The sequence below is a fragment of the Octodon degus genome, unplaced genomic scaffold (assembly GCF_000260255.1).
Source record: "Octodon degus isolate 3935 unplaced genomic scaffold, OctDeg1.0 scaffold00065, whole genome shotgun sequence".
Lineage (NCBI taxonomy): Eukaryota > Metazoa > Chordata > Mammalia > Rodentia > Octodontidae > Octodon > Octodon degus.
The window spans coordinates 932007-951940 of record NW_004524641.1 but is presented as its reverse complement, the minus strand read 5'-3'; the positions used below and the strand labels follow the sequence as shown (position 1 = coordinate 951940).

Genomic DNA, 19934 nt, shown 5'->3' with positions numbered 1-19934 from the left:
CCATTCCAGTATTTATCTTATGTTTTACTCTAGTACTTCTTTGCTATCATGAAAACTTTTTCTTAGTTCAATTGTTTTGAAACATTTAATTTTTAATTAGTATTTAATTTTCTGAATATTGCTTAACCTTAATTTTTCTAAGATTTATATCTTTGACTTACAAGTTATTTAAAAGACATTGTATGATATCTTCTCCTAGTATTAGAAACTTTAAAAAGTGTATTTCCATTTTCTGTTGACTTTATATTACTTCTTCCCTGTCTTTTATACACACATACACACACATATATGGAAAAAAAAATACGTGTATAAACCAACATAAGATTGGTACTGTTTCATAGAAATCTGCAATGACCTTTAAATAAGGGTTCATCTAATAAATCTTTTATATAGTCCTGCATAACTATCATATTGAGAGCTCTTTATTGTTCATCCAGAAACATACTGCAACTTCTCTTGCCTTTTGAATTATGCTCTTTGTTATTTCCTATATGCTACTTCTGGAGGTATAAAAATATTTCAAGTTTGTATAACTAGAAAATCTTACTTTTACTTTTCAAAGGTATGTTTGCTAAGTATGAAATCCAAAGAGAACAGATCTTTTCTTTCAGTCCTTTAATTTAGCTTCTTACAACCTTGGTCCTTTTTTTTTTCTTTCTAATGTGGAATAAGATGCTATTTAATTTTGTTCTTCCATAGCTAATATTTTTATATATATGTGTTAATTATTTTTTTCTTTAGAAGTTTTGGACTATTTCATTTTTTGTGCATCTTGGTATGATTTTATTTAAATGTCTTTGCAAAGGTTCATTTTTCTTGGAAATGTGGTATTATAAGTTGAACTAAATTCAGAAATTTTAAATCTTTAAAAAAATGCTTGAAACTATTGTTTGAAGCAAGGCGCCATTCCCCTATTATGAATGCTATCACTATGTATATATAAAATGTACCAATAAAAAAAAATTCAAAGGAAAAAAAATAAAATTATTAATAGAAATGTTAAAAATGTCTCTATTAGATGGATCAAAAAAATAAAATTATTAAATTAAAAAAATACATATATGGAATAAAGAAATAGCAACCTAAACATTAAAAGCAGGTGCTCGTGTGCTTGCTACTGCCCCGCCCACCTCCTGCGCGCTTGGCTCTGATGTGCCTCTCGTGGTGAGGGGTCACCCAAGGCTCTGCTGCTGGGCTGTGCTTGGTCTATGTTCTCCTCCTTCATACTCTGCCACAAAGTAAGGACACTTGTGCTCCTGCTGCCACTACTTGAGTTAAATGTCTCCTGGGTTATCTCTAAGTCGCTGTCACTGAGAGAGCCTAGGCCGCCACCGATGAAGCTCCTTCTTATTCTTCACTAATCCACACACTTCGCTTTGAATTATTTCATATTCTCACCACTGACCACTTGAAGTGGGTGAGCTGGCAGAACAGGTTCCGGACTGTATGCAAGAAAACCTCAGACATCACACGGCCCAGCAAAGGGAGAATGGTGTGGATCCAGCCAGATTTGAGGTCAGACCTAACTCTAACACAGAAAGATTGAAACTGGGAAGCTCGAGTCACCATACTTAACTTTCAAAACCTCAGTTTCTTCACTTTTAAATCATGAATAAGAATACTGGTCTGACAGTGCCTGGGCAAAAGTAATGATGGTCAGCTCGGTACAGCAGCGCACAACTGCAGCTGCAGATGCTCCTCAGGCTGAGGAGACGGTTACCAAGTGGTACGCTTTGGATCTAAATGTCCCCCACAAGTCTCACGTACAGTAGCACAGCTTGCAGGAGAGGGCTGGACTGCAGCTGCTGCACATGTCATTCAGTCCACTACCGAGCTGACAGAAGCAGAGCTGCTAGCCGGTGCAGGGGTGGTCAGAGGAGGTCACTGGAGCACGGGCTGCACCCTGAAAGGGTGTGTTCTTGCCCTGGCTCCTCTCTCCCCGTCTTCCAGTGCCACAGAACAAGCCACTGCTCTCTGCCATGGCCTTTTACCATGCCCACACTGTTTCTGTCTTGCAACCAACTGGCCATGCATGGACTGAGGCCTGAACCAAAGCAAACCTCTCTTCCTACATGTCAGATACCGTGTCCCAGGGACAGGAAGGTCCTAATACAGAAAGCTATGACATGCCTACAATCCCAACTACCACATGACAGGCTGAGGCAGGAGGAGACCAAACTGGAAGCCAGCATGAGCAACTCAGCAAGACCTTGTCTCGAAATAAAAAAATTAAAAGTCTGAGGGTGGCTGGGAAGATAGCTCGGCAGTCTAAGTGCCTGTCTGGCAAGTGTAAGGACCAGAGTTTGACACCTGGTGCCCTGGGCATGGTGGCACATGCTTGTAATCCCAGCGCTGGGGAGGCTGAGACAGGAGGATCACCAGGACTCCGAACTATGAAGTGAGACCCTATACCAAATAAATAAATAAATAAATAAATAAAAGACTTTTTTTTTTAAAGTCTGGGGGTGTAGCTCAGTGGGACAACACTTGTCCAGCGTGCTTCCTCACTAGCGCACATGGCTCACTAGCATGACTGCACACAGGCTTGGGCTCAAGACCTTCTGCCAAAAAAACAAGTAATAAAGAAGTGCTCAGCTTGGTGTCTGGCAAATGTCCCGAGTTCACTAAATATCAGTTCCTTTCCTATGCCTCTCCTTTCAGTATGAAGCCCAAAGTCTCCATCTAGGCAGTGACTGTATGGAAAGCTGTCATGCAACGAACACATCTTACGTAAGCAAGCACCAACTGTTACTGCTGCTAACAGCTGCGTGAGAATTTTTTAGATTAAGCCAACTGAAGATGTGGACCTAAGTTAATTGACTGGACTTGCCCTCCTTCATGTTTCACTTTAAGACCTCACCAATGAAGAAAAAACATATTGTAAGATCATGGGCCATACCCATCAGGGTACACTACGGGAACAGTTAGCCTCTCCAGAAGTGACTTCCCAACTGCTTCAATCTCATCAAATTGCTCCTCATCATTAATAGTTTCAGGCTCTTCTGGACAGTCTTGCAAAATCTGCAACCACAAAAAAGGTGACATCAGTCAAGAGACACAGAAGGGGAAGCAAGTTCATGCAAATTTAACAAACTGAAAAGGGGCTTCTCTTTTATTCTTAGCCCTTCTATGCATCATTGTATAAAATCAACTATGACTTCTAAAGTCGGCTCAAGAATTCTAATAACAAAATGAAATACATTGTCCCTATTCATGATACATAGTCAGGGTACAAACAGGTCTATGGTGATTTCAGGGAAAAAACACATTATTATTTGGAAAAGAAGCTCAACCTGTGCTAAGAGGCATCCGCTCACTCAGCAGGCGGCCGCTCCCTAGCCACTGCGCCACACAGTACATGTATTTAGCAGCTGGGGATGTGAATGAGATACAGACTCTGTCCGTAAGGAACTCTGAGACTTCAAAATTAAAATGCAGCTGGGCTGGGGAGACAGCTCGGTGGCATAAGCACCTGCTTCAGCCCCCAGAATGGCAAAAAAATTAACGTGCAAGTTAAAAACAACATACAGAGTACAAACATGTAACTAATAGATATAGTTAGACATTTCATATTTAATAATATATGCTGACTTAACTAGTTATAATCCACATATAATTATTAAATATTCACATATTGTATACATTCACATACATAGTCATTTATAGTCTTCCATCTTGTTTCCTTTTTCACTACTTAAATTTAAGGAAGAATTGCAGAGTTTGGGGAAGAAGAAAAACAAGCATTTATTTTGATACTTCTTGCATTATGCTTCATTTAATCTACTATTTATTTCATTGTTACTCCAAGATTAATTTAGGTATTTTCCAATTATTGTATTATAAAATTTGCTTATAGCTTTGGTTATATTTATGGTTACTAGTATAAAAGAGACTACTCAAAAGCAAAATAATATCTGATGACAGAACTTCAGTAAGTCCACACAGTGAAATTATAAAATCTTAAAGTTATAAGCAAGAAAGGCCCGGTAAGAGGAAAAAGTGGGAGCATTAATTTTCTACTAAAAAGCCATTAGCCAAGCCAGACATGGTGACTCACATCTGTCATCCCAGCACGTGAGAGGCTGAGACAGGACTGCTGTGAGTTCAAGGCCAGCCCGGGCTACATATTAAGTTCAAAGCCAGCCTGAGTTACATGACGAGACCCTGTATCAAAAACAAAAAAGGGTGGGGGGAGCCTGGGGAAATGGCTCAGTAGAAAAAGTGCTTCCCTGGCAAATGCAAGGGTCTGACTTCAATCCCTGGTTCCACCAAAAAAAAAAAAAAGTCTTTAACCAAGTTGCACATGGTAGCACATTCCTGTCAACCCAACATTTTGGGAGGCTGAGACAGACAGGAGAGCACAAGTTCAAGCACAGTCACAGAACTCAGCAACTTAGCAAGATCTTGTCTGAAAATAAAAATAAAACATTAAAATTCAGGGATATAGCACAGGGCTCAATCTTTAAAACTACAAAAACAAAAACACTTAATCATATTTTTTCTTCCATAATCTCTAAAGAATTCTACATTTTAAAATGTCCTTGCAGATACATTTTAAAAGTAGTATCCTAAAAAGTTATCAATGGCGTTGGAAACTGGGTCAGTGCTCACCTTCAGGTCAAGCGCTGTGACCACCTGAGAGTGGAGGATCCTAAGGCTTAATGTTCTGTTCTCTGAAAACTTAAAGTCTGTAAACTTTTTATGTTAAAACTTTTATATTAACACATTTTTGTTTTTGCGGCGCCAGGGATTGAACTCAGTCCCTTGCACTTGTCAGGGAAGCGCTTATTCCACTGAGCCATCTCCCTGGCCCCTTGTTGGGTTTTTGTTGTTGTTTTTTTTTTAATGTTTTTTGTTTTTGTTTTTTTGGCGGAACCAGGGATTGAACTCAGGCCCTTGCACTTTTCAGGGAAGTGCTTATTCCACTGAGCCATCTCCCTGGCCCATTAATAAAAATTTTATCAATAAAAATAATAAACAGTAAACAAGACAATCCCTCCTGTATACTTTCTTTCACCATTTCAACCAAACATGGATCTGCAGAGATCAGAAACCTGGTAGAAATACTAATTTTAGGCACTTCCTATTGCTGTCCTTTATAACGCAGACAGAAACTGCTTACCTCCTAAGGTCCTTTGAGTGTGCTGTATCTTAAAGTATATTTTATATACTCTATAGACAAACACTCATTAAAGGAGACTAATATAAAGTTCACTATAAAACCAAGTTTATTCCCAAGAAAAAATGTAAACCTGGGGAGATAGCTCAGTAGAATAAGTGCTATCCTGGCAAGTGCAAGAGCCTGAGTTCAATCACCAGTTCCACCAAAAAAAAAAAAAAAAGTAAACCTGGATGCCATGCATTTTCACTGAAATGTAAGAAAACAAATCCATTAAAATTTTGTCAAAGTATCACTTAGTGTTTTATGACTGGTTTCTGGAACTAGCTTCTTGAACTCATGGATGGCAAATTCTACAGTGTACCTTAATACAGCTTTAAAAAAGATTTCTTAAGTATTTTAGTTGGACAATCTGCAACTGAAATTGTAAAATTTCAAAGTGAGCTTTTAAACTTGCTGATAATCAGTAGTAGTTATGGAATCAGTTTCTTCGCCTGCCATCATGAACACTGAGCCAGGAACAGAAGCCCTGTTAGTTAGCTCTCAGGGCAATGGGGGAGAGAAGCAGGTCTAAGCGAGGCCTGCTGGCTGTATCTTTTACAATGTCAACAATGAAACTAACGTAAAGCCTTACCAAACACATCAGTCATATATTAGAGTCAACACGTTTTTAAACACACGTGCAACACGTAGTAGTAAGATGACACTAAAATAAAAAGAGAGAAAGAAAAGAAAGAGCAAACCTTTTCAGCGTTTGAGTGAAATGCAATAGCCATTTCCAACCTGTGCACCCTTTCTTCGGATGCTATTGTAAACTGTTTCCACACTCTGTTCAGGCGAGGAAGCGTATCCCCAGAGGACCGAGAGGTGCAGCGCAAAGACTGGCACAGCACAACTGTGGCCTGCAGCAACTGCCTGCCATAGTCGTAAGTACTCTAGAACAGAGGAGGGAAACGTGAAACTGTAAGCGACTCTGAGGAGGAGGGCAATGAGTGGAAGGAACGAGGAGCAGATCAACGCTGAATGAGTCCAGGGCCCCTATTGCTAGGATTTGCATGCATGAAGAATAGAGGGGAAACAATATTTTTAGTTAATCCAGTTTTTAAGCTTCCTCCTCTTACTTTGCTTTCTCCAAGGTCTCACTTTGCTAAGCACTTCTGGCCAAAAACAATGCCTGCTCATTAATAACCAAAACACAAGTAAGCAAAATTAGCGACTTTACATTCCATATAGGAAAATACAATTATTAAAATGCAAACTCATCTACTAGGAAAAATACGTAAGATATTTCTCATCACAAACAATTCCATATTACTATGCTAGCACTACTGAGATGGAGAAAGTGAGGTTTCTAACTTATTGATAATAACATGTATGTCATACTAATTTCTGCCAATGACTAGCTGGATGGCCTAAAGAAATCTAATGTCTAACATAAAAGGAGGGAGCATACAGAGCCAGCTTTGGAGCCCCAATCCCTCTCACATTTATACAGGCTAGATTTGGATGCAATAGCTGGCACTTTCTTCAGTCATTTCTCTGGAATAACAAAACTACATTTCTTTGACTAGGAGGGTTCAGTCACGCTACAGTCATGCAGCAAGTTACGCAAACACTGAGCCTGCAGGAAAGGAAAACAGTCAGCACTGCACCTGGGCGACATCGACGAATTTCCGGTGCTTCTCCAGGAGCACTTTTGTCTCTGGGGCGTCGTCTCCCAGTCTGGTGTGCGTCTTGAGAAGAGCATCCAGCAGCTCAGTCAGCCACTCGACGGCCTGGATGAAAACATGCCAGTGGGGCTGGGCTCACAAGTCTTGTCATGACAAAACATTAACTTCACACAAATATTCCTATTATCCAATCAGTGAATCTATTAACTATTACCTAAGTTCCTAAAATAGCTAGCTCATTCAATGCAATATGTGAATTAATGACCTTTTCTTCTCAATTTTTTTTTAATCTAAAGGCAAAAACAACTATAGAGAAGCATTCTCTTTAATATCACATAGTATCACCTAGTTCTATAATACGGATCTACTGGGACTCTTTACAAATTCATGCTGTTACATGAAATCATAAATTCCCTCGACCTCAAGGTAAGATGATGTTCGGTGCTAGCTAGCTAAACGAAGACGTCAAGTTGCTGATCTGGTATTGGCAAGTATCTTGTAGGTAGAAAGCAAGGTGTTTTATTACCCTTTACTCAGATATAACTAACGACCTAGTCACTAATAGGAACTATTTATTACTCCCAATCTCAGCTCAGTAAAGGATTTCACTGAGAAGTCTTATGAGGTCAGTAAACTAGCTGGGATAACAAACTGTATTCTTCAACAGAATAATCTAGAATCTGACTTAAACAATTTATTCTCTTAGGACTATATGCAGTATACTTTTGTTTATAAGATGAAATCAGTCTTCTAAGAACCATATGATGTGGCTGACCGGTCCTTACCTGGGCAGCATCTTCTTCACATTTAAAGAGCTGCACCATCTGAAGCATCTTTAACCTTCGTACATCTACCATGTCTTCACATCTAGTGAACCCAAACATAAATTTAGTTCCTCATTTCAGTTTTAATAACTTGTATAATACCATCTTGTGTTTTACAGTATACTAAAGTGCTTAGTCCTACACTATAGAGATGGTAACTATTTTGCATTGACTGATAAGAATTTTAAGTACATCTAATCTATTATCTATGTTACACCAAAACCTCAAAATACCTGAATTATACTGAATGACAAACCCTCCTGAGGATAGCATGGACTCTGTAAAATAGTGAAGCAAAGCATCAATGTAACAGCATACTAAAGCCCAAAGAACCTTCCACTGCCAATCTGCATTGAACAAAATTCAAAGATAAAAATGTAGTTTCTCAAACACTAAGGAAAAAATTTTAACATAACATTTTTTCACTAAGTTGTATTATTCAGAATAGTATTTAATTCTGAATTTTAAAAAATTACATTTACATCATTATTAGTCTATACTAATGAGATACTCCATTTTTGGGAGATGGTCTTACAGGAAATTCATTGACCTTTGGTGGAAATAAACACAATTTAGAGCATTTTCTAATCTCTAAATATAGTGTCTGCCTCAATAATACACAGGTAAGACTTTAAAGGTGTCTGATCTTTGGTCTCAGGTTAGATGTATCTCCTCCATTCCCAATCAATTCCATGCACAGGAGGAGGAAAGGGGCACTCTTGCTGCAGTGCCAAATATCAATAGTAAGTTACCCAACAGGCACTGGGCTCCTACTACAGCCAATATTCTTAAAGCTTATTAACAACATGGAAGTAGTTATTACAAGGCTGATTTTTAAAAGATGTTCTTAATAAAAGTCACAGTCTTAATGTTATGATGAAACTTGGTTTAAGTAAATCTACAGGGACTGAAAGAGATAATCATTATTTTTTAAATCTGAAACTGAAAAAAAGGCTTCTTTAATGATAAAGATGATGTGTTAGGAATTGAAAAGGAAGAGACAGTCTATATTAATGAGATACTCCATTTTTGGGAGATGGTCTTTAAACAGACTATGGGATAAATGATATTAGGGAGCAATAATACAAAAGGTTTTATGGGACTAGAAAGGAGCAAGTGACTCACTTGCCTCAGAAATCCTAAAAAGATTCCTAAGAGAGGCATCCCTTACTCTCAAAAAATAAGAATCCACTGATGCACAACTTAAGAAAAAGAAGTATTCTAACATATGGACATATGAAACAGCATACAGCATTCAAGGAAGCAGAAGACAATGGTGTGATTCTCTGGGCAAGATACAGAAAATAAGATTATAAAGGACTGAGTGATGAATAGTCTGTTATACTATTTCAGGGAGACAGAGCTTAATCTGAACAAAGTAGAAAAGTCACAGAAGCAGATTTATATAATCTTTATCCTGCATGCAGATTAGTGGACAACACACTGAAGAAGAACAGGGCCAGATGCAGACAAGAGGTAAAATCTTGAGCTAACAATCTTACGACAACAGGGATGGGTCATTTGATTGTGTGTCAATGATGAAGGGGATGCAAGATGTCAGGATAAATTTTAAGTTTGGTAGCTGAGGTACTTTAACCTGAAGTCAAAGTAGAAGATAGCAAGTTTTGGAGGAAAATGATACTAATTTGGATATACAAAGGTTTGCAAAGTACATGGGATTTCTACCTGGACATAAAACAGGCAACCTGAAATACAGGTTTATAACACAGGTCTTTGTAAAAGCCATAACTACTGAACATGACCTATGGTCATTTTTTTTTTAATTTTTTTTTATTTATATTTATTTATTGTGTGTGTGTATGTGTGTGTGTGTGTGTGGCCAGCTCAGCCCACCAGGGGGCGGGGCTGGCTGGCATGTGGTGCTGGGGGATAGAACCGAGGGCCCTGTGCTTTGCCAAGCTTGTTCCAAGTAGGTGCTTTAGACCACTGAGCCATCTCTCCAGCCCCAACCTATGGTCATTTTAAGAGTTATCAAAACAATGAAACTTTCCAGACTGAACACACAGTAAAGAGAATTTAGGCTCAAACTCTGAAAAAAGTGACTTCAGCGAGACGACAAAAACATCAAAGAAAAAACTAAAACACAAGGGGAAACTGAGCAACAGAAAGAGAACCATGAGAGTGTTTTGAAGAAAGGCAGGGTTGGCAGGGAGCGTGGTGGAGAGAGGAGGCCAGCTGTGTCCAGTGCTTTTTAGAACAGAGCACATCTCTGGGCTCTGGTTTTCTCACCCATGGTGATCGACAGTTACTGGTAACACCAGTGAGAGTAATGGAGTGACATGGCAAGGGTAGAACAGGCAGACTGAAGCCGATCAAAAGGAAGCAGAGGTGCTGAGAATGCAAATCAGACCTGCCAGTGACTTACTCTCAGGAAAGAAGGCTCAAGCTAGAAATCAGGCACCTGGAGAAGGTATACCTCATACTATAATAACTACCTATGTGTACTTTTTCACTATGACTCATACAAGAGCAAAACATTTAAGAGAGGGCAGGCTTCAGGTAGAAATTGGGATGTGCCAGTACTGGGAATGAGTCCACTCAGCAACCGGGCTTAAAGCGACAGTGCTGAGTCTGCAAGAACAGGACTGGTCACCTGACTGCCTTTTGTCGTTTTCTGTGAGGTTCTGTCAATGACTTGAAATTTCTGTGTGTAGAGCATTTCACACAATCATGACAGACACACACCTGCCTGTATAAAGTTAATCTTTTACTTTGTAATTAATTTTTGGCTTTGTAATAGCAGTTGCTATTGTAAACTGAGTTTCCAAAGAATCCCTTAAATTCCAAGTTCTATATCAAATGAAACTAAACATCATCTTCAGCCTATTGTCCAATCTTTCTACATGAGAACAATGGATATCTGACATGAGACACAAAAACAGAACGACAGAGATGACAGGTTTCACAGCTCTAAATTAAATTAAATCGAACACACATTTCTCCCTTGAAGTACTTGAGTATAACTGAATTTCTTACTATCAAATAAAAAGGGGAGAAGTACTCATTAACTGAACAAATTGTACCAACAATTTGTTGGTACAATTATATACAAAATTATTAGCTACAATATGCATTTACCACAAACCTACTACATGCCTACTATATAGGCAGTAAGAACTTTCAGTTTGTATGCAAAATATAAAATATGTAACTCTTATTTCATTATGTATCTTGATAAATGTAACATCAACAGTCAGACTTTGCCTTTGTTTCCTAAGCTGCATGTCTTCCATCACTCCTTGTATGTGGTCCACATTTTCCTTATTTTCAATGGTCACATCCTTTCCATAGGCCCAGGACGCCTGATTGGAGATCTGATCCAGGAGGCCTTGACCTTTTTCACGCAAACCTTGCAATCCTACGTCTAAAACAAAAGTTACTGTATGTAATCTCTTAAACCACTATAGTCCCTCCCACAAATCCTCTCAGCAGATGCTGCACTTGGATTCTAGGTATAAACATTTCATACTGTAAACCATGGTGGAATGGAGTTCTCTGAACAGCAAACACCTCAAGTAGTAAACCCTTTATTTTTTTTTTCACTGAAAAAATTCACATTTATTTTCCTCAAAACCAAATACTGGGGTATCATTAAAGACTAACCAAGGCCTTCAGACATTCTTTGGATCTAATGCATAGTTACAATAGCCACATTCACACCTATATAAAAATTCAAAACGAAAAAGTTACTCTTAAAATCATGTTGTCAGTAAAACCTGTCTGGAACTCGTTATACAATATACATGACATATATACTACTCTGTAACACAAAATTTCTCAGAACGCACATGAAAAATAGAATATAATTATAAAAAGTACTGTTGTTTTATGAACAAACAAAACTCAGAAAAAGTGATCAGTCTTTTCGTTTGTTAATAAAATAAACCCTTTAAGTAGGGAACAAATTAGAGCTCTCTCTCCTGCTAAATGCTCCCTAAAGAGAATTTTCAAAACACGAATCTCCAAAGATAACACTATCTTAAAACTGAAAGAGGAAGTAGACCAATTTCTATCTTGACAAATAATGGGTTTTTTTCATATTTTTCTTTTTCTGCTTTCATGAATTTCAAATTTGAGGATGTTAATATAAATATTTTGTTTAAAAAACACATGCCTGAAGCCAGGCACAGTGACACATGTCGGTAATACCACCATTATGGGAAGCTAAGATAGAAGGATGGCAAGTTCAAGTCCAGTATGAACAATTTATTAATTCACTAAAATCCTCTCTTGAAAAAAAGAAAAAAAGAAAAAGAGCTGAAGATGCCACTCAATGAGAGGGCCCTCGGTTCAGTCCCTAGTATCAAAACAAAACAAAACATGACTATAATGCCAGCTACTCAGAAGCCAAAGAAGGATGACAAACGAAAGCAACCAGGAAATTTAGTGGCGCCCTGAGTCCATGAAAACTGAAAGAGGGAAGGGGACACAGCTCAGTGGTAAAGTTCCTGCTGCGGTCAGTTCCCAATACCACACACAAACAAGTGTAAGAGTTGCGAGGTTTCGGAACATTCCAACCGTGCGTCACTAACGTGAAGGGGGCCGAACACTGTAAGCAGGGTGCAGTCCCATGTAGGCATCATGTGAAGCAGCACACAGAGCATGTCTATAAGACCCCAAGCTAGATACATGCTGCACAGGATGTCTTTTTTAAAGAACACGTGGCTCAAGAAAACTGCTATTTTAAAAATTTTATCTGCCATATTAAATATGTAGTACGCATCGAATCAGTTAAATTATCAAAGGTTATAAGCTAGTAAAATAATAAAAATTATTTTTTTTTCAAAATAATTCCTTGAAGTTGCTTTCCATAATTAACGTGGTTCAATCATGTTCACCACTTTCTGCTCATTCTTAGCCTTCAATCCTTACTTCCTGTCTCCTCTTCCCCTCAGTGGACATCCCCTTTCCGTTTTTATATTCCGGCTGGGGGCAGTCCCTGCGAGTCCTACTCTAAGACACGTGCAAGGAGCCTAGCTGTTCAGCAACAGCTAGCTTAGTGCCATCAGACCGTTCCTCCCTTGGCAACTATGTGACCATGACAATATTCCCCATGTGGAGAAACAAGTGCACAGAGCCAAACCAATCATTTTTCCACAAGGTTAGGGTATAGCAACAACAAAAATCATTGCATAACATGTTGTAGGGCATACAGGGTTTACCACAGAACACTTCACAACTAATTACAGTTTAGGCATGCACTACAAATAACTGTTCCTTGGATATGCAAGACATAGCACCTGTAGATATGGCTGAGTAAACAAAAAAGCTAACGGCCCAGTGAAGGGAGGAGTGCCTGACCTACAATGAGAACTAAAATTTTTAGTACAGATATACCCGTCAAGGGAGTAAAACCTTTTTTATACATTTTTTCTTGTGTTCCCTACAAGTAATAATTAGTTCAATATAAGCTGACTTAATTGTTCAACTATGTCATGATACTTTTAAAAGAACTCTTATGTTTCAGCATTTTTAAAATCTGCTTACCAACACTTTTCAGCTTCTCTTCAAGCAGTTTTAAAGTTTGCTGAATCGATGCTCCATCAGCTGGTGCTACATCTACGCACAACATCCCTAATAAGCCATCCAACTGCTGAGACAACTAAAGCAGAGGGACACCAAAGAGATAACCCTGATGTAATCGGCATCTACAGAGTTTAATGATTAATGAGGTTCATCTAATGAGATCATCACAGTTACACTGGGAAGGACTATGCTGTTAGGAGACAGGGACAAATCATCACAATACATGTTATCTGGAAGATGGGACACACACGTGCATGCATCAGAAGGACAGAGGACGCACAGGTCAGTGAAATGCAAAAAATTATTGACACTTGTATCTGTGTTAAAAAGCATACATGCTGTGAAAGTCAAAATGAAATGTATCCACTACTTTGGAGCAATCTAGTTAGACAATAAAAGATTTAATTGCATGCAGAATGACATCATTTCTTGAAATCAAAGAATTTTACTTCATTATCCCCACCAGGGTATTATTTTATTTTTCAAAAAAATAATTAGAAGGCATGCAAACCTGCAAAACTTATGTGTAGATTGTTCAGATCATTTGAATAAAAGAAAAACAATCAGAGAAGACACTTACATCTTGAGCAACACCATGAAATTCTAGAGCTGCTTGTAAGAGATTCTGCCTAAATTCCAGCTGACTGGCCTGTCGATAACAAACATCACTAAGCTGTTGCTGCAGGGACTTCAGTTCCACAAGATCTTCCTCATCTCCAGCATTCAAGAGGGCTGCAATTTGCTGATTAAGCTCCACATATACTGCAAACCATTCCTGTAAGCAAGATGTTGCAAAATCAATTAAGGGTTATATCAAATTTAAAAGTTTCTGTACAGCAAAGAAAACAACCTACAGAATGGAAAAAATTTTGCCATCTATTCCTGAGACAGAGGAATTCTATACATCTTGAATATATAAAGAACTCAAAATTAGGGGATCACACTTACAAATAAAAGACCTACTCAAAAAAAACTGGACAAGTAAAATGAACACACACTTCTCAGAAGAAATACAAGTGGCCAATCAATACAACATTTCTGGTCTTTAGAAAAATGCAAATTAAAATGATATGAGATTTTATCTTAGTCCAGAAAGAACAGCACTCATTAAGAGATCAAACAATAAATGCTGGCATAATGCAGTGAAAAAGAAACCCTTCTCTATTACTGGTGGGAATATAAACTAGTACAACCATGATGGATATCAGTATGGAGGTTTCTCAAGGAACTAAAATTATAAATACCATTTGACCCAGCTAGTCCCTGTCTAGATACCTTTTTTTTTTTTTTTCGGAACCAGGGATTGAACTCAGACCCTTGCACTTGCCAGGTAAGTGCTTATTCTACTGAGCTATCTCTGAACCCCTAGATACCTTCTTAAAAGAGCATACTAATGTTTATAGCAGCACAATTCATAATAGATAAGCCATAGAGGCAGCCTATAAGTTCCACCCACAAATAAAGAAAATGTGATAGCTATATGTAATGGAATACTACTTCACTATTAAGAAGGATACATTTGAGACGTTTGTAGAAAAATGGATATACTTGGAAAATACAGTGTTAAGTGAAGTAAACCAGAGGCACAAGTTTAAGTGCCACATGGTATTTCCCATTAAGTCCAAGTACAAATAAAAATAAAAACAAATGACTGACAGAAGGAACCACCTTTTGTAAAGAAGAAAGTGTCTAGGAGTGGGGCTGGGGAGTAAAAAAATTAAGTAAGTGTCAGGTACATGTACCGAATACCCACAATGGACACAGACACTGTGTTAGTAAGTATGAATGAGAAATAGAATCAATGAAAATGAGAAAAGAGGACCTAAATTTGAGACAGAGAGCAGCAGAGGTGAATGGGGTAGGAAAGGGAAAGAAAAAAACTATCAAGACGTGTTATTTTCATGCACTTACTCCCTAAGACAAATGTAAACTTCATGTATTGAAAACATGTACCAATAAAATAAAAGGTTGAAGAGGTTGGTTATATTTGTTACTGAACTAAAATACTTTTCAAATTTATTATCAGATACAATAATTATTTCCATGTATCTTAGTATTTTTGTTTTTTTACTAATGTTTTAAATCTAATTTATTTATGTATTTGGTACAGGGTCTCACTACATAGCTCAGACTCCTTGTGATCCTCCTGTCTCAATCTCCCCAGGGCTGGGATTATAGACATGCATCCCCATGCCCAGTTTCAGGTGTGCCCGGGGTTCCGGGGCTGGCACAGCATGTGGTACGGGGGATTGAACCCAGGTCCTTGCACTGACCAGGCAGGCGCTTAGACCACTGGAGCTATCTCGCCAGCCCTGTCATATTTTTTAAAAATGAACCTTTAATTCATAATTCTTAACGAAGAGTTAGGTTAAGGTTTTCACTGTTCTAAATATGAGTACTAAATATCCTGATTGTAATACAATATAGAACAGTATGCTGTTTTGTCAAGTTCTGTCAATACTGGAATTTTGTCACTATCATTTCATAAGACCGGCAAAATTTTAATAAATGGTTTACACTGCTGACTCGTATTTACCAAAAGCAAAGAATACTTTTAGAGAAATATTAGAATGTCAAATATCATAAGCAAACCCACTTAGCCACTGTCAACCTATGTTCAAGGTGACAATGTAGTGCCACCTACTGGTTAAAAGAGTGCAATTCTCAGAAGAAGAAAGGATGAAGAGAAGGAGGAGAAGGGGGAGGAGGACGAAGAGGAGGAGGATAAAAAACATGCTAAAATGAGAAGTATCGAGCCTGCACAAAAGTAGAAAATTCCAGTATAATAAAACTCCACGCACTACCCTGTTCTTATACTTATCAGCTCATGGCTGATCCCTTTCATCTACATTCCCATCGTATCTGTCCCCACTTCCCAATGTTTCAACAAATCTCAAGTATCACACATGATTTGAAGACATGCTATCCATCGTACATCTTTCTTTGGGTAGGGGGCTCTGTGTATGCATGCAGATGTCAACAGAGGTCATCAAGTATTAAGAGTATATGAACTGAATTAAAATAACACCATCCTTTAAGCCTATCCATAAAATTTAGTAGACTAGTCCAAGAGAGACAGAAAGGATGCCATGAGACACCAAGAGCTCTGTTTCTTTAACACTGGTCCAGCTACTCAAAAAACATAGTCCTCTCAGTTTCTTCACCTACAAAAGAAGGTCAAAGTATCTAAACAATCAAACTTCAGATAATTTACACAACAGCAAGGGGCGTTCTATAGTTCAAAACTTCTGTATACTGATTTCACATGTAGGTTTAAGCACACACAAAGGGCTGCCCATAAATACCTGTATGTTTAAAGCTCATTTTAATACTTTATAATAAGAATACAAAAAACTTAAACCCAGGAATCTCTGCATAATAATATGCAATTTCATCCATACCATATGCAATATACAATGTATTTTTCAATTCCTTTATAAATGTATATACTTGTCTAATTCAATTTCTAAATATAATTATTTCTTTTGGTATCTTTTTCGGCACATTTTAAATATAATAAAAAATATAAATCCTAGCTTTATGATTCTTATATGCTATACACCCATGTACCAGGTGTGGAGATGCAGGTCTGTAATCCCAGCACTCAGGAGACTGAGGCAGAAGTATCTCCATGAGTTTGAGACCAACCTGGGCTACACAATAAAACAGAACAGAAAGGAACTTTCAAGAACTGTTATAACTAAATCTTCTTAGATGAGGTTTATGATGTTCTTTAGCAAGTACTAAAAACAAAATTATAGAATCCAACTCTATAGTAGCATGTTCCAGAATAATCCATAAATTTCAAATAAATTACAATCCATGTCAAAAAAATGCCATTACATTTTCGAAGTACTAAGAAAATTAAAAGAACATAATTTCAGGAACAGGACTTATGAATTAAACGTAAGTTATTTATTACAATTTTTTTTACTATAAAAGGAAGAACCATGTTGGAACCTGTATGATACATAAAGTAATTTTTCAATTATAGGATTCATTTTTTAAATCTCTTCCAATAACTAATTAGAAAAATTGCAAAGACTATATTTACACTATGTTTAGGTAATTTCAAATAATGAGAGTTTTTCTTATATAATTTAACTAGATTGTAACTCTAGGGTACAGTATGCAGATTACTTTTAAGTACAGCTATTTCAAATTGGAGGATAATCACTTAAAAATGTGGGAACTAAACAAAATAGTATCTTCAAAACAATATATATTTTAAAAATAGTGATCAGATATCATTAACATACACATCTCTCATAAAGACAAGACTTAATTTAGTCTCAAGCAAAGCATATTATTTCATCTTTCATTTTAACACACAGTTCCTACTACTATCCATTTTATTATCCAAGTACTACTTCAACTGAGAAATTAGAGGGGAACAGGAGGACAATGTGGGAATTTAATTTTCATGTGATCCTGAAACATCATCTGGGTCCAGGGTCTAACATTATTATTGACCAATTTTTGAAGACAGTATGTTTCAGTTTGGGTCTAGGTGTCCTTCCAAAGCCTCATGCAGTCATGGGGTGAGGACTTCTAGAGTTCGAGATTAACTCATGATCCTCTTGGGACTATGGGTAATCCAAGGCTGGGATTATGGGTCTTAGTACTGCTGGGATTATGGATGTATGACACCAAGCCTCAGGTGGATAGCCTGAACGTAACATAACAGAGGCAGACAGACGCTCTCTGTTGCCATTGTTGCCACCACTCCTCCCTTGGCTCCTCCTGCTCTTTGCTGCCAGCGTGAACAGATGCTTTCTGCCGTGTGTCACTCTACCTTGGAGCCAGCAGAGTATGGACTGAAACTTCCACTAATTGTGAGCTGAATAAACCTTTCCTTCCTTCATTTTGGGTGTCAGGTATTTGTCCCAGCAACAAGAGAAGAGTAACTGAGACACAGTATAAGAGGTGGAATTTAATGTATTCAAATTTTATTTTTCCTATTTTGCATTCAATGTGTGTGTGCAAATGCATGTGTGTGTTTGTGAATGTGTCTCTGTGAATGTGTCCTTCTCAACTCAGTAACTCTTCCTGTTGAATAAATTTGTTCTCTTTTCCCAGTATCAGCGTAAGTGGATGCAACATACTCTTAAGTGAAATAAAATCAGACCCACATGTGCAAACATCGTATTGTAACCAGGGTGAATTTATTCTAAAGGAAGAGTTACTGAGTTGAGAAGGACAGGAAGGAAGTGGAGGAAAGAGATAGATCTATGTATGTAAGCAGGATGGTTTAGACAACTGTACTGTGCATTTCTGCCGTCTATGGACAGGAGTAGATAGGACATAATTTGTTTTGTCTCCTTTTTTCAATTGTTTGTACTTTTTCTCTTAATTTCTTTGTTTTGTTCTTTCTTCTTCCAATTTTACATGCATATAATTGTTAATATGAGTAATTGGAGGGAGGACAACACTGTGTATTAAAACAAATACTGTGAAGGGCTAGCCAAATAGCTCAGTGGATTAAAGTGCCTGCAAGCATACTCAGGGGCCTGGGGTTGGATCCCCGGGCCTGCCATGCCAGCCCCACCCCAGGACGCGCCAAGATGGCCACTGAGACTGGGCGTGGTGGCACTCATCTATAATCCCAGCTCTTGGGAAGCTGTAAATAGGAGGATCACTACGAGTCTGATCTAGTAGTGAGACTCTGAATACCCTGTAGACCCTTCTCTAAAATACAAAAAAAAAAAACACACACAAAAAAAAACAAATAACAAAAAACACAAATACTGTGAAATGAGTATAACTTTGTTAAGTGAAATTCTGTATCACTTGTAATTTTTTGTTTTAATTCTAATTTGTACTCGTTAAAAAAATCACCATGCAAGGGGGAAGAGGACGAGTGAGCAGATCCATAACAAAAATGACTACTTTCTCAGGAACACAGAAGTAACTCCATCACAGCACGAGTGCAACAAGTATTTGTTTCCTCCACGTAGCAAGCAGTTTCACTTTAGTCCTCTTGAACAGGGCTGCCTAGAATCTGAAGATCACTTCATTCTCCCATGCTCCTCTGCAAATCTGTCTGACTACCCTGGCCTTCATGGCAAAAGTGAACCCCTAGGTGCTCAGAGGATGAATCCCCATGTCCTCTGCACCCACTGTCTGCCCGCTGTGTTGATGTGGCAGTCAGCTGTCACCCACCACAGCACTGAGGCTCTCAGGGAAGCAGGAAGGGCCTCCCTCGGAGCAGCAAGGAAGGACCTTCTGTCACAGAGGCACTGATGAAACCTCTACTGTTGCATTATTGCTCTTGTCACAGTTCTATGACAATAGAATTGAAGTGAACTGGAAGCAAAACCTTAGTAATACGCATGGACTAAGTGGTCAAAATGGACTCTGTGACCTCTGAGCATTCAGCACACTGTGTTTTATGTCCTTTAACAATGTTTACAGCAACCTAGTACTTAGTACCGCGATGCGCATCAGCAACAGCACTGTAACTTGCAGAGCAGAAGAAAAAGCCTCACACTGTGCTGGCTCTCGATCTCTTCGTGCTTCTGCTGCAGGGCCTGGGAAGCCCTGATAGAGTCACCGATGCCCCACTGGGCTCGCAGCTGTTCGGATCCAGGCCCTTCAAGCCAATTCACGACCTAAAAATCAAAGGTGAAGCAAAATTTTCAAATAATTGAAAGCTTTTTAAATTTTCATCCTAATTAACTAGTCTTCCATTCCCAAAATTTGTCATATATTTTTAATTTAAATTCAGCATAAGAAGTAAATGTTTCTTTTTGAATTAAAAATCTGTAATGTGAC

The 19934-nt window shown here is 38.1% G+C and overlaps 1 protein-coding gene across 2 annotated transcripts in view; it reads right to left on the bottom strand.

Moving 5' to 3' along the window:
• Positions 1-19934, bottom strand: part of Sestd1 (SEC14 and spectrin domain containing 1) — an 86290-nt gene that overhangs the window by 10473 nt on the left and 55883 nt on the right. Inside the window, exons 9-16 of one of the 2 annotated variants that reach the window (XM_004634707.3) lie at positions 19649-19771; positions 13741-13935; positions 13122-13236; positions 10839-10998; positions 7575-7656; positions 6772-6894; positions 5863-6054; positions 2900-3021 (exon numbers count right to left, since the gene is read on the bottom strand). In XM_004634707.3, coding sequence (XP_004634764.1) covers positions 2900-3021; positions 5863-6054; positions 6772-6894; positions 7575-7656; positions 10839-10998; positions 13122-13236; positions 13741-13935; positions 19649-19771 — 1112 coding nt within the window. The remainder of the gene's footprint in view (positions 1-2899; positions 3022-5862; positions 6055-6771; positions 6895-7574; positions 7657-10838; positions 10999-13121; positions 13237-13740; positions 13936-19648; positions 19772-19934) is intronic. The other variant, XM_023719125.1, reaches the window with a different exon arrangement.